Source organism: Otolemur garnettii, unplaced genomic scaffold, assembly GCF_000181295.1.
Source record: "Otolemur garnettii isolate 467f Iridium unplaced genomic scaffold, OtoGar3 scaffold00064, whole genome shotgun sequence".
Taxonomy (NCBI): Eukaryota; Metazoa; Chordata; class Mammalia; order Primates; family Galagidae; genus Otolemur; species Otolemur garnettii.
The window spans coordinates 10,637,599-10,658,230 of record NW_003852459.1 but is presented as its reverse complement, the minus strand read 5'-3'; the positions used below and the strand labels follow the sequence as shown (position 1 = coordinate 10,658,230).

Below are 20,632 nucleotides of genomic sequence, written 5' to 3'. Positions count from 1 at the left end.
AAAAAACAACTAATCATCTCAGTGTGTCCTATTGAGACTGAAATAAAGTGAATAATTAGGAAATATATACTATATTATTTCCGCTACACCAAATTGCCTTTACATACTTGATGTTTTGTGATTTTTGAAGATGGAAACAATCGTAAGAGTTTTTATGACTGTGATAGTCACACATCATTGGTCTGAAAGTGTGTTTTTCTTTGGAGTTATTAGAGCACATTTTCTGAGGCTAAAGAAACACTGTTCCCATGTAAAAATCTCCAGGGCAAGGCCATGTTTTTACTTTTAAAAATTAAAAAAAAATTTTTTTTATTATTTTTGGTGTACTCCTTTGTACCAAAAGAAAGTACTCAGGAAAAAAATAGGCTGGGTGTGGTGGCTCATCCCTGTAATCCTAGCACTCTGGGAGGTCAAGGTGGGTGGATCACTTGAGCTCAGGAGTTCGAGACCAGCCTGAGCAAGCGTGAGACCCTATGTCTACTAAAAATAGAAAAATTAGCCGGGTGTTGTGTTAGGCACCTGTAGTCCCAGCTCCTGGGAAGGCTGAGGCAAGAGGATTAGCTGAACCTAAGAGACTGAGGTTGCTGTGAGCTGTGACGATGCCTTGGCACTCTACCCAGGGTGACAGAGTGAGACTCTGCCTCAGAAAAAGAAAACATTCAACAGAGCAGCAAGTAAACCAAATAAAAAAAATAATAATAATGTGAGTGAGCGAGTAATTAACTCTGCTCAGAGTTGTACCTACTTTGAATACTTTCGTACTTCTCTAGTATGACCCATTCATTTGTTGACTATGAATCTGAAAAACTAATTAATAAGTGTGTTTTTATCTGTTGATCTGCAGAATTTATATAAGTCAGACCTCGAATGGATGAAGGGAATTGGTTGGGTTCCGATCGGTTCTGTAGACGTGGTTAGAGCCAAGAGAGCCACAGAGATACTGAGTGATAATACCTACCGTCAGCGTCCAGACGCAATGACGTTCACCAGCATTACCGACACTCCGGAGCAGGTGCTGGCAAAGAGCAACGCTATAAACATGAGTAAGGTGAGTCTTCAGTCCTCCCGTTAGATATCAGAAGTTACCACAGAACAAGGGAAACATTCAAGCATCATTACACTTAAAGTTTACTATAAGAGTCATGAGACCTTTTAAAATGATTTTTCCAATGTAATACCATAGTTACCTAGTGATACTTCAAATACTCATGTTAAAAATACTATGTGCTTTAATTATTTCATAATTCTTTCCTAGATAATATTTTAAATAATTCAATCCAATTATACTTTCTATAACTATTAACGTCTTTAACAGTTAAAGAATTAAATTCTTTAAAGAATTTTAATAAGAAACAAAGGTAAGAATTTATGCAGCGTTCATAATTTTTTTTAATTTCAATCTTTTTTATTCAATACTTATGTGTAATTTAACTAGTTTCGGTTAGTTGCAGGAAAAACCATGACATAGGCATGCATCTGCAGGATCCACTCATTTCTCTGCCACAGGCTCCACCCAGCTTCCCCAAATCTACGCCTCGTCCCAGCGTCCCATTCTCACTTTCCTTTCCTCAGCATACATCCCTCCATCCTTCTTGCTTTATAGTGATTGTAAAGTGATCGTTTTCTCCTAACCAAGAGCCAGCCCTCAGATGGCCGGAGTCAACATAAGCAGTTTCAACTACGACCTGCCCTTTATCTGTGCACACCTTATGATCTAATGTCTTAATTCAGAGGGCTACGTTCTCTCTGGGTAGATGTGAGGCATCATGGCAGAGGCCTACGTGGTTGCATTACCCAACCTTTAGGGGTGCATTTTGCCTTTGGACAGGGAGCTCCTCCATGCCAGAGCCATTAAATTATAAGAAATGCAGGGCTAAGAGTGTCCACTGTAGCAGGGATTAAGCCATCAGGTGTCCAAGTAAGTAAGCATTCCAAAGTAGGTATTCAGCTTTCATAATTTTATTTCTACTTCATACACAGGCAGTCCCTGGGTTACAAAGGAGATAGATGCTATAGGTTTGTTCTTAAGCTGAATTTGTGTGTAAAGTCGAAACAGGCACATTTACCTATTAGCTGTAATAGCTTCTGTTTGTAAATGCGATTTGTACATCAGTTGGATGTTTGTAACTCAGGGACTGCTAGTACAAGAGAGGTGCCTGGCACATAATCCAAAGAAAAATGTGTGTGAACGCCAAAATAATTCTTCTCTTTTTTTTTATAGCGCTTATATACCGAAGCCTGGGACAATGACAAGAAAACAGTTCATGTCATGCCTGATACACCAGAAATCATGTTAGCCAAACTCAACCGAATAAACTACAGTGATGTGAGTAAACTGCTGTTCTTGCAATGAACAGAAAGGCAAAAAGTGAGCTATCATAATCACATAGTGAAATATCCTGACTGATTTATTAGATGGATTCCAAATTAATCTAGTAAGTAAAAGAAATAGTTCCCACTTGATTCAATTCACAGTTATTGTGGTAGGTCCACAAAGTAGGCCAGCCTTTCATTAACAGGCTGTCAGGTAATGGAAAGTTTACAAATAAATATCTCAACAAAAATTATACTTTTAAAAACTTTCCCCCAGTAGATCAGTGTGGATAGCAAGCTATTATTTTCTTCAATAACTATTTAGTGAGCAGACACTGGGTTGGAACCCAGTGAGTTATCAAGTCCCACATTGTTTTTGCGACTTCAATATCATCTAGTTGTTATTTAATGTTACTTGCGAACATTTTTGTAGACATCTCTGTCAACACCAACATGTTCGTAAGGTCAGTAATCCTGAGATTGATTGTGGTCCGAGAGGAGCGTCTACAGCAAAAAGAGAAAAAATAAGCATAAAATGCTGAGTTTTTTATAAAACCAAATCTATTCAGTTTTAAATACTACCCTTATTCTTTCTCCTTCTTTAGTATTAAGATGGCCTTTCAAAAATATTATGAAGGAGGCTTGGCGCCTGTAGCTCAAGTGGCTAAGCTGCTAGCACATATACCAGAGCTGGTAGGTTTGAATCTAGCCCGGGCCTGCCAAACAACAATGACCACTACAACCAAAAAATGGCCAGGTGTTGTGGTGGGCATCTGTAGTCCCAGCTACTTGGGAGGCTGAGGCAAGAGAATTGCTTAAGCCCAGGAGTTAGAGGTTGCTGTGAGCTGTGATGCCATAGCACTCTACCCAGGGTGACAGCTTGAGATTCTATCTCAAAAATATATATATTATGAAGGCAATATTAAATAGCTGTTTTTACATGTGCTTGTTTGGCAAAATAAAATTTTGGCAACCAAATGTTGATTTTCCTCCAATTTTTTTCGAAATTTATAAGTCAATAAAATCCTGAAGTTAAGAACATGTGCCTCTAAAATCCTTGAACATCTAGGAAGCAAACTATCTAAAAAACCTACTTGAGTACTTGACATTGTGGATCATTTCTGTAGTTTAAATGAGGACAGAGAAAGTGTAATAATAAACAGCTTCTTTTTTTTATGAATGGAGTGATGAATAATGACTTTCTTTTCTACAGAAACTCTATAAACTTGCTTTGGAAGACTCCAAGAAGGAAGGCTATGACTTGCGTTATGATGCCATCCCAATCCAAGCAGCCAAGGCTTCAAGAGAAATTGCTAGTGATGTAAGTTGATGTTTTTGGAAAAGGTATTTCTTACTCAAAGATGCTGACAAATAGTAGCTTTTGAATTTAGTTACCCTTACAATATGCAAAGTTGCAAATGGACCAAAAAAGAAAGAAAGAAAAGAAAAACCCCACAAAAGCACAAAATTCTATATCCATTATAACTTTCAGTCTGTCAAAGATAGAGGCATGTTATCTTTGAAAAGTGTTTTATGGACACTAAAAATGGGTTTATATTTCGAAGCCTCAGAAACTGAGTGGCAGTTAATGTAGGATGTTTGTGAAATGAAAGAGATTAATACCACATAACATCAGCCAGTAAAAATGGGAATTCTTTCCCACTACTGTTATCCATTCACTCTGGCCTTAAAAGAAGACGAGATGACGAGTATGTCTTAGAGTTTTGTTTCCTCTTTTGCCACTCTTGGGGAAGCCCTCTTACTCAGATGCCCCACCTGGACGCAAGAACAGATTGCACAGTAGGCAAAGCTTTTCTCAGCACCCTCTCGCCTCTTCCCTCTTCTGTTTTTCTGCACGTGAGAAACAGCTGCTGAGGTCCCCTCATTCTGTACCAGGTCTCCTCAGTACCCAAATCCAGACTTTCCTTTTTCTGGAAGGGCCCTATGCCTTGGGCTTATGTGCCATTCCTTCTATTATCAAAACCTTTTCTTGCTCTTAAGCTGGGAGGCCCACACCATGACCATCTTACAGTAAAATGAAGCATAATGTGTTATTCCTGAATTGTAAAATAGATAGATTCGCTCATGGTGAAAGCTCAGTGACGTTGACAAGCTAACAAGGGAGCCGTATCCTGGTGACATATAAACGCTATCTTGGCCAGGGAATTTATTATAAATTCTAATAATGAAGGAGGATTCTAAAATAGTCTTACTGTCAAACATCTTTAGAAAAAATAACCATGTCTTTAAGTAGATGATCTACTAGATTGTACAAAGTGGTTCACCTTTACTTGTTAAGACATTGACTATAAATTAAACTAAGTAGCACGTTTAGAAAGCAGGAAAGATATTAGGCATGAGAAGCTCTCCATTCATTCCAGGCTCAGCCCTGCCACCTATTTGTGATGTGACCTTTGACAAATCACTTAACCTCTCTAAATTTCAGGTCCCCACTTTATGAAATGTGATTGATAATATTCACCTTTCTTCTCCCTCATGATAGTGATAGGGAAAATAAAAAGAAATAATGTATGCATTTCCATAAGATAGTCTTCTCATTAGACTTCGTATCTTTTTCTTTTTTTAGTACAAGTATAAGGAAGGTTACCGCAAACAGCTTGGCCACCACATTGGGGCTCGGAACGTTCAGGATGACCCCAAGATGATGTGGTCTATCCATGCGGCCAAGATCCAGAGCGACAGGGAGTATAAGAAGGAATTTGAGAAGTGGAAGACCAAGTTCAGCAGCCCAGTGGACATGCTGGGCCTGGTGCTGGCCAAGAAGTGCCAGATCCTGGTCAGCGACATAGACTACAAGCATCCTCTACACGAATGGATCTGCCTGCCTGATCAGAATGACGTCATTCAGGCGCGGAAGGCCTACGACCTGCAGAGTGATGTGAGTGGGTCTCAAATTCTTCAGCTGTGTACTTAAAAGTCTTCTTTTTTGTGCCATGATATTTTCCGACAATCTGGTGGAACCTGTAGATACTGTCTCAGGATAATGTTATGAAATGCATAAAATAAAACATACATTTAGCTTCACAAGAAACCAAGCATATTGAAATACTGTTATCAAAATATTAAACCAGATCTGTAATGTAGTAATATCTATGCTTTTTTATGAATACATTAAATAAAAAGTTCTAGCAGTGAAAGTAAAAACTACTTTAATTTCAAAGAAGTGATGAGCATAGTTTAAGATGTCCACAACTCTAATAGAATATTAAAATATTTGTGATTTCTATTGCTCACAAAATCACTTGTAGTGTCCATAATACTGTATTTCATTGCCTATATGTATAATAGAATGAAATGATATATTTCAGTTAGAAGTCAATGAAAATAAGGATGTTGTATTTTTTTCTATCTAAGTCCTTTGATCAAGAATCCCAGGTTTAAAGCAACCTAATTTTCTAAATAAGTCAGTTGTGTCATGATATCTGTGTCTGCTTAACTCATAGGAACTATCTATTATAACTTGTGAATGAAAGTTTAAGACTGAATTATACATATTGAGACAATGTTTCTAAGCAACTGAAGACAATAGAAATGTTAGGTACTTTTGTTTTGGGACAGCACATCTGGGGACTCCAATACTGTCTATTGCTACAGTAGCTTCTTCTTTTAATCAAGCTTTTGCTAAATAGTAACTTTTGGGAGAATGATAAAAGTAATTGCATTATTTAAAAAAGAGTTTTTCAAAAAGTCATAAAATTTTTTAGAAATTGTTCCCTTTCCATATAAGAAAAATTCTTCTTCAACCAATCATTTAAATTCAAAGAAGAAACATGAAAGAAGAAAAAGTATATTTTTTACTTGAATTCCAACACCAGGACCAAGGATAAGGGTAAAAAGATTAAATGCTCTCAGACTTAGACGCATGTACATATAATCATACAAAAAAGATGCCATTTTTGCTGTCACAAGAAAAAAACATTAGCACAACCTGTGGACCCTTGGCCATGCTCACCCTGTCTCACACAACCGGCTGTGAAGTCCCCCACTGCCCAACAAGACGGGACCCAGATCTATCCTAACACAGTGTCATCCTTAAAGGACGTACGGGCGATCAAATCAGAGAATAAATAACTTTGTTTCAGGAGGCAGGCAGTGATTTCCTTACAGTGGTTTTCTATCACTGAAACTGAATATTACTAAACAGATTGTACTGGTGTTTAAAACAGTAAATATTGGCTACCTTCAGGGACAGGGCGTTTAACCAGCCATTCTAATGCAAAGTGATGCAATCCTGGGCGCAAAAAAGATTCAGAGGTATACGTTCCCTGTACATGTTATTTGACATTACTTCGTTTTTAGGCTATTTACAAGTCTGATCTCGAGTGGCTGAGAGGCATTGGATGGGTTCCCATTGGCTCCATAGAGGTCGAGAAGGTCAAGAGAGCAGGAGAAATCCTTAGTGAGAGGAAGTACCGCCAGCCTGCAGACCAGCTCAAATTCACCAGCATTACAGACACCCCGGAAATTGTCCTGGCGAAGAACAATGCCCTGACTATGAGCAAGGTGAGCATCCAGCTGTTTCCTGTTGCCAGAGTCATAGCTGTTCACGGACTTGGTGCATACATAAAGTTGGAAATTTCCTGAAGGGTCCCCTGAGAGAGCAGAGGTGGGGACCTGATTCTCATGCAGGCCTTCAACAAGCTTCTGCCTGAGTTTCTAGCTGGCCCTGTTCACTCTTAACACCTCGCACGCTGACTCTGTGCGTGAGGAAGCGCAGGCTGGGATGATTTCCCTGGAGTAACGCACATGCCCTTCTGAGCAGCAGCCCGGAGACATCACGAGTGCTTTACCTGTCCCCGCGCATTCTCCTAGGCAGAGCAGACTCTGGCCATTGGCATTGCCCATCTGGTAAGGGATATCAGCCATTTATATTTCATTCTAAAGGCTGGAAACACGCAGCGTTCCATAGCAGTGCCTGCCAGTCTACACTCAAACTGGCTGCTTGGTCTGGCCTTCCACCTTCGGTTGTGGAGGTCCAGTTTTGCAAGCAAACTACCAAGGCCACTTTCCCTTTTATCGAACAAGATAGGTGATCACGTCTTTCCTCGGGAGTTCTATTAATTTATTTATTCTTCCTCCAGTGTAAAGGCCCTTAATCTGTGTATTTTAGATTGACTTGAACCTACCTAAATTCTCTCACATCTGCCTGGATGTCTTCTAATAATCATTTTGGCAGTAGGATTGAGTGTCCAATGCAGAATATGAAATGGGCTCTCAGAGTTTGGTGTATAAAATTCCAGAAACTCTTTTACACCACATCCATCATCCGTAACTGCAGTGATAATAACAATAGGACACACCATAAAAATTGTTTAGTGCCTCCTGTGACTCAGGCATTTTACAGATGTTATGGTTAATCTTCTAAAAGTACTCAAGATAAAAGATATGATTATCCCCCTTTTAGAAACGAAGAGTGTGAGGAGTTAGATACCTTTCTCAAGATCACACAGCTTAGAAATAATGGAGTTTGATTTGAATTTGAGCAATCACTGAAGTCTGGGAATTTCTAGTGTATCACACTTTTATAATCAGGCTCCATCTTTGAAGGTCCTAGGAGTAAGTTAGTGATTCACTGGATGAAAAGAATTAAGAACTGAGACCAACTGTGGCTTCATCTTAGTTATGAAGCCATCGCACAACTATTTGAATACTGCTGCGTTGCACTCGCCCCACTACACTTTTGCTTTCTTCGCCTCCCAGTGGTCTTAAAAAGAGCTACTTCATAGTTAGATTTGATAATAACTGTAACATTATTGGCTTTAACACATGGTCTCCCTCCCACCCCTCTCGTCATAGCATTTATACACGGAAGCTTGGGATACTGACAAGACCTCCATCCACGTGATGCCGGACACCCCAGAAATCTTGCTGGCTAAGAGCAACTCTGCCAACATCAGCCAAGTGAGACATCTCCTGAGTGTCCTTTTAACATTTCTGGGAGTGCTTAAAACTTTTCCTACTCTGGAATTGGTCTCCTAACCTCCTAAAAACACTTTTGTTTTCCTCCGTGTGTTGTCCTCTGCCTAGAAACTTTATACCAAGGGGTGGGATGAATCAAAGATGAAGGACTATGATCTGAGAGCAGATGCTATTTCCATCAAAAGTGCCAAGGCCTCCAGGGACATCGCCAGTGATGTGAGTACCTTCCCCCTCATTTCCCTTGGTCTCCACAGTACTCACCAGCCCCTACTGTGATTGGCGGGTCGCACTTTACAATTAATCGCTTCCACACGTGTTCCCCCAATCCCACCTCCTCCCTTCTCTGTTGTTACAGAGAAGAAAAATACATTTTGGTGGTGCAGTAAGAGTTGCTGCAGGGCAAGTTTCCACCAATGAAGATATATGATTATATTATAGTTATTTTTATGATGGTGACCATAAAACATAGTTTTAGGTAGTTCAGAGATGACAAATGTTTGTGATATGAAAATTGTGCCCATTTTCCTGTTATCTGTCAGAATCTATGTCAGTATGAGTGTGGTTCTAAAACTGGATTTCTAAACCTGTTTTTCTGTCATTTTAGTACAAATACAAGGAAGCGTATGAGAAACAGAAAGGCCACCACATTGGAGCCCAGTGCATTGAAGATGATCCCAAGATCATGTGTGCTATCCACGCAGGGAAGATTCAGAGTGAAAGGGAGTACAAAAAGGAATTCCAGAAGTGGAAGACCAAGTTCAGTAGCCCCGTGGACATGTTAGGCATCTTGCTGGCCAAGAAATGCCAGACTCTGGTCAGTGACATTGATTACCGCAATTACCTGCATCACTGGACCTGCTTACCTGATCAAAACGACATTATCCAAGCAAGGAAGGCCTATGACCTGCAGAGTGATGTATGTAACATCAGCTTTGGGCAAGCGGGAGTGGGAGGATGCAGACTTGTTAACTGTCCCTTCAGTGCCTGTGTGGACAGACTCACAGACCGGGCACTGCAAAAACCTGGGGTGAGGGGCAGGAGGCACCGTTCATATAGTTTAATAGAAACCATTTACAGGTATGTCGCAGGAAACAAAAATAAAGGTGAAGAGCCCCACTGAGGTCCTGTCCTTTATTCCCTGACTTACATTCCAAACAGTTTTCTTTGTGTCATTTGTAATGTCTGGTAATGAAAATATATTTAAGATAAATATAAATCATCTGAGCAATTTAAAAAACAATTACTGCTATGATGCTAGATCCAAAGGACTAAATACCCTGGGTCAGGTATGACAGGATTAAAATGGAATGAAATTAAACAAAATTTCCCCTAAAATATTTTTCAGTTATAATTTTTTTGAAACATCCATTAATAATATCATGATATTGAGCATATTACTATTTGTCATTATTCGTGGTATAAATAATTGTGCTTTTGCAAATTACTTCTATGAATATTAAAAACCCTGAATCATGTAGATCTCAGGTCTTGCTTTTTGGGAAGAGCCCTCTCCTGTGCTTATCATCCCCTTGGCCCCATGTACTTTATTTTTCAACTGGGAGGAGGTCCGTCTAACATCTGCCTGGCATCTTTACAGAGCATCTATAAAGCAGACCTGGAGTGGCTGCGTGGCATTGGCTGGATGCCCGAAGGCTCAGTGGAAATGAACAGAGTGAAGGTTGCTCAAGACCTGGTGAACGAAAGGCAGTACAGGACGCGACCAGAAGCTCTGCCGTTCACTAGCATTGTTGACACTCCAGCAGTCGTCCTGGCAAAAGCCAATTCTCTGCAAATAAGTGAGGTAAGAACTATCTGACTACCAGGATTTCTTTGTTTTGGATTCTGTTTTCAGATGATGCCTCCCAAACTGAGCCAGTAGGCTGTTCCTCTTCGAAGAAGTTTAGTTACAGGAGCAAAACTGAGATCTCTTGAGTAGTTGAGTAAAGGCATGTACAGAGTAGACCTCTGACAAATGCCACCATGCCCCTTGAACACTACCACACATGCACACTTCGAAGCACTACAGTGAAACATGTCGTCCAAGGCAATTTAGGATAACAAGTACTTCACTTCTGTTATGTACTAAGACACGCAGCATGATGGGACATAGTAAGTAGACTAACATTGTATTAGTCTGTGTTCTCTAGAGAAACAGAACCAATAGTGTGTATGTGTGCAGAGAAAGAGAGATGAGAGTTTAAGAAACTGGCTGCTTCAGGCTGTCAAGTCCAAAGTCTGCAGGGTAGGCTGCAGGCCGGAGACCCATGGAAAAATTGCAGTTTAAGCCCAAAGACAGTCTTCTGGCAGAACTCCTTCCTGCTCAAGAGACCTCCAGCTGATTGGACAAGACCCACCCGCATTAACAAGGATAAGCAACTTTACTCAAATTCTACTGAAATAAATTCCTTCATAGAAACATTTATAATAATGTCTGACCATTTACCTCGGTCCTGTGGCCTAGCCAACTTGACGTATAAGATTAACCATTATAAACATACGTAAAAACATTTTTCCAAATTCAATAGTTGCTAAGGCTTAATATCTCAGATATCCATTTTCTATTTCCCTTCATTCCACAGAAACTGTATCAAGATGCCTGGAACAGAGATAAAGTCAACATCACCATTCCCTTGGACACTCCGGCCATGCTGCAGGCCCAAATAAACGCCTTGCAAATCAGCAAGGTAAGCGGCTGAAGTATGGAGCAATATATGTCTGCTTATGGGGGCAGGGGGTTATAATGGACAGATTAACCACCTTAGAACATTTGGGGCTTGGGTGCTAAGCATTTCCTCTTTAGCTACCATCCCAAACCAATTTGAATGGAAATTCTCCCTTGTAGACGTCCGCTTAGATACATGTCCGGGTGCCTGGACCACAGGCGTTGGGATATCTGAATCCCGGTGGCATCCTCCTTCACTCTCAACCAGTCTCTGTTGGCTTCTTGGGTCTTTTGATTAATCCAGACTTTCTTGTTTGGCATTTTAATGACCTAAGAAAGCCAAAAGGCAACTTTTAATTACATCCAAATGGCAAGATATGTATGACGTCTACGTCACTTCCCCTTAGCAGAAACCTCTCTAAACTCGAAGGGCAGAATTAGGGAAAAAAATCTTTTCAGATTTTTCTCTGGTACCTTGTTGAAGGTTTTCTAGCTTCTCCATTGATTTCTTAGTTTCCATATACGGCATAGTGGGATGTTTTCAAATAAACACCGTAAGATAATAAATGCAGATATTCAGATGTTACAGAGTTAGATGTTTAGCTTTGAATTTTTAGTCAGAAGTGTCCTGTAACCCACCAAGTAAATAGCCAACGAGCAAAAGAACTTGGAAATGAATGCTTTTTTCTTGTTGCTACATTTCATTGTGGCTTGTGATTTATGTTATGATGACTTTGAACACAAACATTTATTTTCCAATAAACCTGTATTTTCCCTCAATAGAAACTCTACCAAAAAGACTGGGACGAGGCCAAGCAGAAAGGTTATGACATAAAAGCCGATGCCATTGAAATCAAGCAAGCCAAAGCCTCCAGGGACATTGCCAGTCAGGTACACGGCCTTCTATGTCCTTGTCATTTTTCTCCACTATAAAATAAATGGACTATTTTTCAAGAATTCTGCATTTTTTAAACCTATGCAACAATTGCATGTTGTCTTGGGCTAAAGCCTTTCTCTATTTAAAAAATCTGCAAGTGGGATGGAAAACATTAAGGCTAGCATAGATGAGGTAGAGGGATCAATAACTTCAATGCTGTTTCTACGTAGAAACAAAATGTCATGAAGAGTCTCTATGAACTTCTTCAGGAGAATGCAGGAACTAGTACAATGTCTTTTTGTCCTTTAAATATTTGACATTCTCCATAAATAAAAAATCACAGAAGATAGTTTCATACAAAACTTAAGACTGAAATCACATTTTATATTCAAAATTTTATAATGGGTGCTTATATAGAATACTCTTAGTAACCTTGGAGTTTACTTAACTCTAATTTTAAAACTTAACTAATAGCCTGAATAATTATCCTACCAAGTCTAGTCCTTCCCCAGTTCCAAACCTTTAAGCTACCTTGTTCCTTTTCTATGGGTCTTCTCTGTTTTTTATCTCATGTCTGCAGCTGTTTCCTCTTTCTAGTTTCTCATTGTTATTATTATTTTTTTTGCAGTTTTTTTTTTTTTTTTGGGGCCTGGGCTGGATTTGAACCCACCACCTGCAGTGGGGCCAGTGCCCTACTCCTTTGAGCCATAGGCACCACCTTCCTTATTGTTATTTTTAATAACTATAGCTGGTCCACAGTACCTACCTTATTTCCAATTTTGTCTTTCTCTTTCTTATCCAAACTTGCCTATGTTGTCCAAACATAGAAAAGAAAAAGAAAGCATCTTACTCTAGTCCTAAGATACGCCTCAGATGGCCCTGTCCTCACTTGTCAGTGGACTTTGTTGTTGTATTCTAATTCAAACCAATGGGTTTGCTCTCCATCTCTGAAACATGCATCTTTCTTGTCTGTCTCCAAAGCCACACATAGCCCGTCTCCTACCTGAGGTATCTCTAGTACTCCTGGGACAACATTTGACCTAATGCTGCACTTGCTAGGGAAACTTGGTGATGGCAGTTATCCTCACTGTATCCTATTTTCCCAGTCTGAAAGATACAATAATAACTGTACCTATAAAGACATTGTGAGGATCAACTCTATTATAATTGCTGCTGTTCAATGATTTTTGACTGAAAAACTCAGTAGGCTCATATAGATCAACCTAACACACTTGAAGTACTCACAATAGTGTCCTGGTCACACTGATCGCTCAGTAAATCCTAGCTATTATTTTTATTATTCTTGTTCCCCATACCATTTCCCTCCCGATTTACTAATGTTCTCTATGAAGCTACCTAAAATAGTCCTATCTATTAAAAGTTTAAAGTGAACCTAAATATATGACTACTAATGTGGGGTTGATTTACATTTAAAGAAAGAAAATGGTCTGAAATCATTTAAAGAAAAATTCTTTAATACAATATTTTCATATGTCTTTCTTAAAATCTGATTTTTCACAACTGTAGTACAAATACAAAGAAGGTTACCGTAAGCAACTGGGCCACCACGTGGGTTTCCGCAGCCTGCAAGATGACCCCAAGTTGGTATGGTCCATACATGCTGCCAAGATCCAGAGTGACAGAGAGTACAAGAAAGCTTATGAGAAGTCTAAAGGAATTTACAATACGCCATTGGACATGATGTCAATTGTTCAAGCCAAGAAATGCCAGGTCCTGGTCAGCGATGTTGATTATCGCAATTACCTGCACCAGTGGATATGTCTGCCAGACCAGAACGATGTGATCCAGGCCAGGAAGGCCTATGACCTGCAGAGCGATGTGCGTATACTGTCACCAGACCCTGGGGAAGTGTGTGTGTGTGTTTAGCCACAGTGCATTCCCCAGAGACATAATTTAAATGATAACATTAATAGAACCTAACATATTTTGTACAATGCATGATAGTAGAATTTTTCACAATCATTTTCTATCCTATATAGGATTGCTTCTTATAGTAGCAAGACCTTATTCACCGAGATGAAAATCAGTCTCTGATTCTATGTAATTCGGTGGAAAATTTCATTTGCAACTCTTCTGATCAATTGCCTTTGCATGACCAGGTGCCTAAATTTCAGAAATAGATGTTAAGCGTAAGGAAATGTTGAATTTCATGTTTACCTAACATGAGAATAGGGAGGCACATCTTTTTTCTCATTATGCCTACATCTAAGGCTCTTTTCCTCCTAAAAACCTACAGATGTTATTCTCGGTGGTAAGTAAAAGGTGGAATTTAAGTGGTGAGTGTAGAAACTCAACCTAGTCTAAAAACAAAATGATGTGCCATTGCTGTCTGTCATTCCACCAAGTACCTCTTGTGAGCTTGTTCCAGTTCCTGCAGGATGCTGTGAGCTTCCGCCAGAGTTGAGTGCCAGGGACATAATACCCAAATATTAGCATTTAATGTTTGTCTTTGACTGTGATGAGATTGCCCCCCCAACAATGATTTAAACAGAAGTGGTGTGTGTTTGCAAACATGAAACTCTTGTGAACTGATGTGACTCTTCTGCCCTTTCGTTCCTCTCCTTCGTGTAGAACCTGTACAAAGCTGACCTGGAATGGATGAAGGGTATTGGATGGTTGCCAGAGGGTTCTGTGGATGTGATGAGAGTGAAGAATGCCCAGAATCTCGTGAACGAAAGGCTGTATCGTACAAGGCCAGAGGCCCTCAAATTCACCAGCATTGTCGATACTCCAGAAGTAATCCGGGCAAAGATCAATGCTGTACAGATCAGCGAGGTAAGCTGGGCTGGTGATGTTTTCAGACAAACTGATTAAATCCAAAGACTTCTAAATGTGAACTTCACATTGCTAAGGTTGGCCAATGCTGAATGTGCACGTATCCAGATAGATCTTCAGATAGTCAGTCCATTAGCAGTCTCTGTATTTTGTTTGCTTTGGTAAGTCTTTGGTCAATATGAGCGGGATGGGCATCTTCACGTTATACAAATGCTGTTACGCACTTTGATCCCAATATCAGAATCACAAAATCACCACCTTTTTATCATCATTGAATCATGAGATAGGTTGAGGAGTCCAAGGCCAACCCCAATATTAGGTATTAGGACAGTTATTTAAGCCAAGAAAGCCAGATTCTGATTAGCAATGGGCGTTTATCACATTTCTCTGCAATGTGGACTTACTTGTCAGATAATTAAACGTGAATATACGGTGATGGATGATCTCACTACCACATTTCTGACTCATTGTAAATGTATATTGTATCTCCCATGAATGTATTCTTGGTGAAGTCACTATTGGCACGTTTTAAATATTAATAAAAATGCAAATGAAGACAAAATGTGATCTATGCCTTATATCAGAGAATACTCCAAAAGAGTTTGTCATTTTACTTTTTATTTAACGTTACTTTTACCTATTTAATTTTACTTAAAATTTTAATTTTACTGATAATGTTAGTCATTTAATTTACTGTAGAAATTACGATTTTATTCATTATACCTTTATCCAAGTGTATTTTATGAGTTTATAATTTTGTTCACGCGGTGATTGATTCATTTACTAAATCAAGCATGCCGTTGTTTTTCGTTTGTGCCAGCCATTGTACCGTGATGCCTGGGAGAGAGAGAAGGCGAATGTGAGCATCCCAGCTGATACGCCACTGATGCTGCAGTCCAAACTCAACGCTGTGCAGATCAGCAATGTGAGACGCTCTACCCACGTTTGTTACTCACAATGTTCCCTGCCTAGCCCACACTTTCATTGGTACACTCCAAGGAGAGTTTGGCAAAAGGCATTTTCTTACCATTTCTTTTATTTCTAGTCTTTAAAGGAATGATACATAGCTGTGTGGGTCTATGTGGCTGTTTATAGTACAGTTGGAAGGAAAAAATGTGATAGTTTCTCCAAAAACAGGACCTAAAACTTATAGATACATGCAGACTAATATTTATTTATAGATACATGTATACTAATATTTATCTCTTCCCTTTAGTGGGTCATCATTGCTTTTTCCTATGAGAAGGCAAATAATAGTTATTTTTTTCTTCCAAGTTTGACATGATGTATTATCCCCTAAATGTCCTTCTTTAAAACAAACAAATAAACAAACAAATATTGGCAGAGAGCTCTACTAAATGTCATTAAAAGTCTCCTGGAACTCAAGTTCAATAGGAAACGAGCCTATTTTATAAATCTTAGGGAGAGACTAATGTTCAGTGTAACTGTTAATGTCTAGTTTTGAGCCCATCAGGAAGGGTGAGTAACTCTCTCTTCAGAGTGACTGTGGCATTGCTCTCTCCACTTGCAGAAACGCTATCAGCAAGCTTGGGATGACGTCAAGATGACTGGTTATGACCTGCGTGCAGATGCTATAGGTTTCCAGCGTGCCAAGGCTTCCAGGGATATCGCCAGTGATGTAAGAGCTCCACCTCACCCAGCCTTAGCAAACACTAACTAGTAGACACACAGGAGGGGAACTTAATTCTCCAGGGATTATACTTAAATAGAATGCAGCTCATTGTTCTCAGGATGCTTTAAAATCCCAAGTTCAAGTACAATTCTTACAAGAACTTGAGGATCCTCTTGTGTCTATGACTGGTTCTATAACTCTTATATCCAAGCACAGATTTTGAATTCCTTTTCAATATCTTCTCAGTTAATGTACAAGCACTAATAGAGATTTAATTCTTTGCGTATAAAGAATTCAGTACACATGCACACTGCCAGTAGTTCCTGTGATAATTTTATGCAGTACATGGACAAGTATTTTTTAAATAATTATGTGGTTGTCCTAATATGTGCTAGAAAAATACTGATTTTTCTCCATTTAGATATGGTTATACATTTTAAAATAAAATTTTACAGTAAGTTTACAATTTAAAAATAAATTGATTTAAGCAAAATTAATTCGATTTAAAGTAATATGAAGTACGGGTGTTACTTGTTGGTGGCCCAATAACCGAAGTTCAGGAAAAACTGGACAGAGTTATTTTGGGAGATGATCCAGCAGTGTAGCTGCTGCCTTGGGTGCCCATGATATTTTCATGCCCACAGACATGGAAGACAACCTAATATATCAAAACGTATAGTACAATTTAAAGAAAAACAGTATCCAGGTCAGATGCAGTGGCTCACGCCTGTAATCCCAGCACCCTGGGAGGCTAAGGCAGGTGGATTGCGTGAGTTCAGAGGTTTGAGACCAGCCTGAGCAAGAGCAAGACCTCTTCTCTTAAAAAACTAGCTGAATGTTGTGGTGAGCACCTATAGTCCCAACTACTTGGGAGGTTGAGGCAAGAGGATAGTTTAAGCCCAAGAATTTGAGATTGCTGTGAGCTACAATGCCATGGTACTTTACCAAAGGCAACAAAGTGAGACTCTGTCTCAAAAGAAATAAAAATAATAAAATAAAATAAAAAGAAGAAAAACAGTATCCCCACAAAAGCTAATCTAGGGGATATGGGATTATTTTGAGTAGGCTCTCTAGAAAAAAATGAGTTTGGAAAGACCACTCTTTTTTTTCTTACACATCTACCAGTATCTCTACAAAACCGCTTATGAGAAACAGAAAGGCCACTACATCGGATGTCGCAATGCCAAGGAAGACCCTAAACTGGCTTGGGCGGCAAAAGTGTTGAAGATGCAGAATGACAGGCTGTACAAGAAGGCCTACAACGATCACAAGGCCCAGATCACCATCCCGGTGGACATGGTGTCCATCAACGCTGCCAAGGAAGGCCAGGCGATAGCCAGCAACGTGGACTACCGCCAGTACCTGCACCAGTGGTCTTGTTTCCCGGATCAGAATGACATCATCCAGGCCAGGAAGGCCTATGACCTGCAGAGTGATGTGAGTGTCCCCCGGGAAGCAGCCTCCATGGTTTTGTCTAATGACTCCTCCCAATGCTCTGGGAAACACAACTCTCACCACATAGGCGCTGCACTTTCCGCATTTTATCACATTTAGAAACTGCTTACTTTACTACCGAGTTCATTCAGGTTTTCATTTTCACTGTTCCAGGTGCTATCAGAATTTTTCTATAGATTTGTTGATGTGTGTGGTGTTGGTAGTTTCTTAAATATGAGAATGCCCATGGTCCTTCAACTATGTATTGAAGTACGGCAGCACTATCGTCCTTAAAATTAATTTCAATCCGGCCAGGCATGGTGGCTCATGCCTGTAATCCTGATGAGAAGCTGAGGCGGGTTGATTGGTTGAGCTCATAGGTTCAAGATCAGCCTGAGCAAAAGTGAGACCCCATCTCTACTAAAAATAGGAAAAACTGAGGCGAATCACTTAAGCCTGAGTTGGAGGTTGCTGTGAGCTCTTACACCATGGGATTCTACCCAGGTGACAGCTTGAGACTGTCTCAAAAAATAAAAAGAGAAAAGAGTATAAATCTTTGGGCAGTATCTGTAGCTCAGTGGGTAATGCCTGGCCACATGGAGGCTGGTGGGTTTGAACCCAGACTGAGCCAGCTAAAACAACAATGACAAGAGCAACAAAAAAAATAGCCAGGCGTTGTGGCGGGCACCTGTAGTCCCAGCTACTTGGGAGGCTGAGGCAGGAGGATTGCTTGAGCCCAAGAGTTTGAGGTTGCTGTGAGCTGTGACATCAGGGTACTCTACCCAGGGTGACACCCTGAGACTCCAGACATAGTTGTGGGTGCCTATACTCCTAGCTACTCAGGAGGTGAAGGTGGGAGGAGCCCTTGATCCCAGGAGTTTGAGCTGCAGTGAGCTGTGATGATGCCACTGCACTCTAGTCTGGGAGATAGAGTGAAAAAAAGAAAAGTCAATTTCTAAAGTTAGCAGAGCAACATGCTTCCAAACCATTTGTTTCCTTTCCTTCAACTTGGTGGTCTTACACAATGTGGTATTTCATTATCTTACTCAAGGCAGGGCAGCACCTGTAGCTCAGTGAGTAGGGCACTGGTCCCGTATACCAGGGGTGGTGGGTTCAAACCCAGCCTCGGCCAAAATGCAACAAAAAAATAGCCGCGTGTTGTGGCGGGTACCTGTAGTCCTGGCTACTCAGGAGGCTGAGGCAAGAGTATTGCATAAGACCAAGAGCCAGAAGTTGCTGTGAGCTGTGATGCCATGGCACTCCACCAAGGGTGATGTAGTAAGACTCTGTCTGTCTCTTAAAAAAAAAAAAAAACTTACCCAAGGAAGTTCTAGATTTACTCACATTTTTTGTCCTTTTAATATTTTAGAAATGATGGATTCTGTAAGGTTATCTACTCGTTGTACAGAGTGGATAACTGTTAAAGATTATATGAACTTGGTTCCTTTAAACTCAAAGAGATATTTTCTTATAGTGAATGGTTTCATTCCAGGAAACCATCCAGGGAGCTCATCACTTGAAATGAATTGCCAAGCGGCAGATAGAAGGCAGTTCCTAGAGAAATAGTCTCTTCATTAATCTGAACCAATTAGTGCACTGAGATATGCATAGCAATCAAGTGCTTAAAGAATAAGGAGGGGAAACTTCAGAATCTGTATGTAATTTTCATTTAATCCCTTCTTTTAAATTTTGAATAGCCATCACACTTTAAACATTAAAACATAAAATGCCATTCTTCATTAAGGTAGAAATTTCCCAACATTTTTCACTCCTCTTGCTATGCTTTTAGCCTGACATTCGTACCCTATTAACTAGTATTAAAATATCATTTTTCAAAAAAAGTTTTAAAAATACCATTTTTCTGGGCAACACAATGGCTTTGCATAAAATGAATAACTGGTTATATTAGTTAGGGTTCTCCAGAGAAACAGAACCAATAGAATATATGTAGATGTAAATGTAGATTTATGAGAGGGGATTTATTAAGGGAATCGACTTATGCAATTGTGGAGGCGAGAAGGCCCAGGTTAATCCATCTGCGGGCTGGAGCTCCAGGGAAACCCTTTGTGTGGCTCAGTCCAAGTCCCAAGACCTGAGAACCTGGTGTAAGTCCCAGAATCCGAAGGCCAGAGAGCCTGGAATTCTAAGGTCCAAGCATCAGAGACGGGTATCCCAACTCCAGAAGAGAGAGAGAATTCACCTTCCCTAAGCCTTCTTCTTCTGTCTGGGATGGTGCCTGCTCACACTGGGTGAGGGTGGATCTTCCTTAGTCAGTCCATTGATCCTCCCAGAAACACCCTCACAGATATACCCCAGAAATAATGATTTATCAGCTATCTGGCTAGCCCAGTCAAGTTGCACTGAAATTAACCCCTGGTGTAGTGGTGCACACCGTTGTCCCAGCTACTCGAGAGGTGGAAGATCACTTGAATCCAGAAGTTCAAGTCCAGTCTGGATAACATAGGAAGACCCCATCTCTAAATATTAAAATTTAAAAACTAAATTAAATTAATCAGCACACTGGATAAGAGCTTGTCCACTTATTATATTTGGAGAAATAGGTTTAGGTAACTAAGAACATGGAAACCCCAATTTAAAGAGAGGTACTAGCTTAGAAAATTCAATGGAGACCAAAATTTTGGCATGGGTGAATGCTTAATCATCCTTTTAAGAACACTTGTTAAATACACCACGTACCAAGCATTGTGCTAACCACTAAAGATGCAATGGTGAATAAAGAAGAAGAAAAACCAGGCCCAGCTCTGGACTTTAGTGCATTCACACTGATAACAAAGTGGGTGTCGATTTAGGACCATCCTTAAGAAATGAGATGGCAGAGAAAGGGTGATCTGGGTTGCTATGAGGAGAGGTCAGGAAAGCTCCCCTGAGAGAGTGCTGGTTTTGAGGGGCCTGAAGGAGGGTGGGAGTTGGCTCCATGAGGAGGACAAGAGGGCATTCCCGCAGGAGGACCACCACA

At 40.1% G+C, this 20,632-nt stretch overlaps 1 protein-coding gene across 2 annotated transcripts in view; it reads left to right on the top strand.

Annotated features, from left to right (window-relative positions):
* Positions 1-20,632, top strand: part of NEB (nebulin) — a 212,936-nt gene that overhangs the window by 106,868 nt on the left and 85,436 nt on the right. For both annotated transcript variants that reach the window (XM_003793019.1, XM_012807124.1), the window contains exons 70-77: positions 845-1,048; positions 2,222-2,326; positions 3,527-3,634; positions 4,901-5,212; positions 6,634-6,837; positions 8,131-8,235; positions 8,362-8,469; positions 8,858-9,169. In XM_003793019.1, coding sequence (XP_003793067.1) covers positions 845-1,048; positions 2,222-2,326; positions 3,527-3,634; positions 4,901-5,212; positions 6,634-6,837; positions 8,131-8,235; positions 8,362-8,469; positions 8,858-9,169 — 1,458 coding nt within the window. The remainder of the gene's footprint in view (positions 1-844; positions 1,049-2,221; positions 2,327-3,526; positions 3,635-4,900; positions 5,213-6,633; positions 6,838-8,130; positions 8,236-8,361; positions 8,470-8,857; positions 9,170-20,632) is intronic.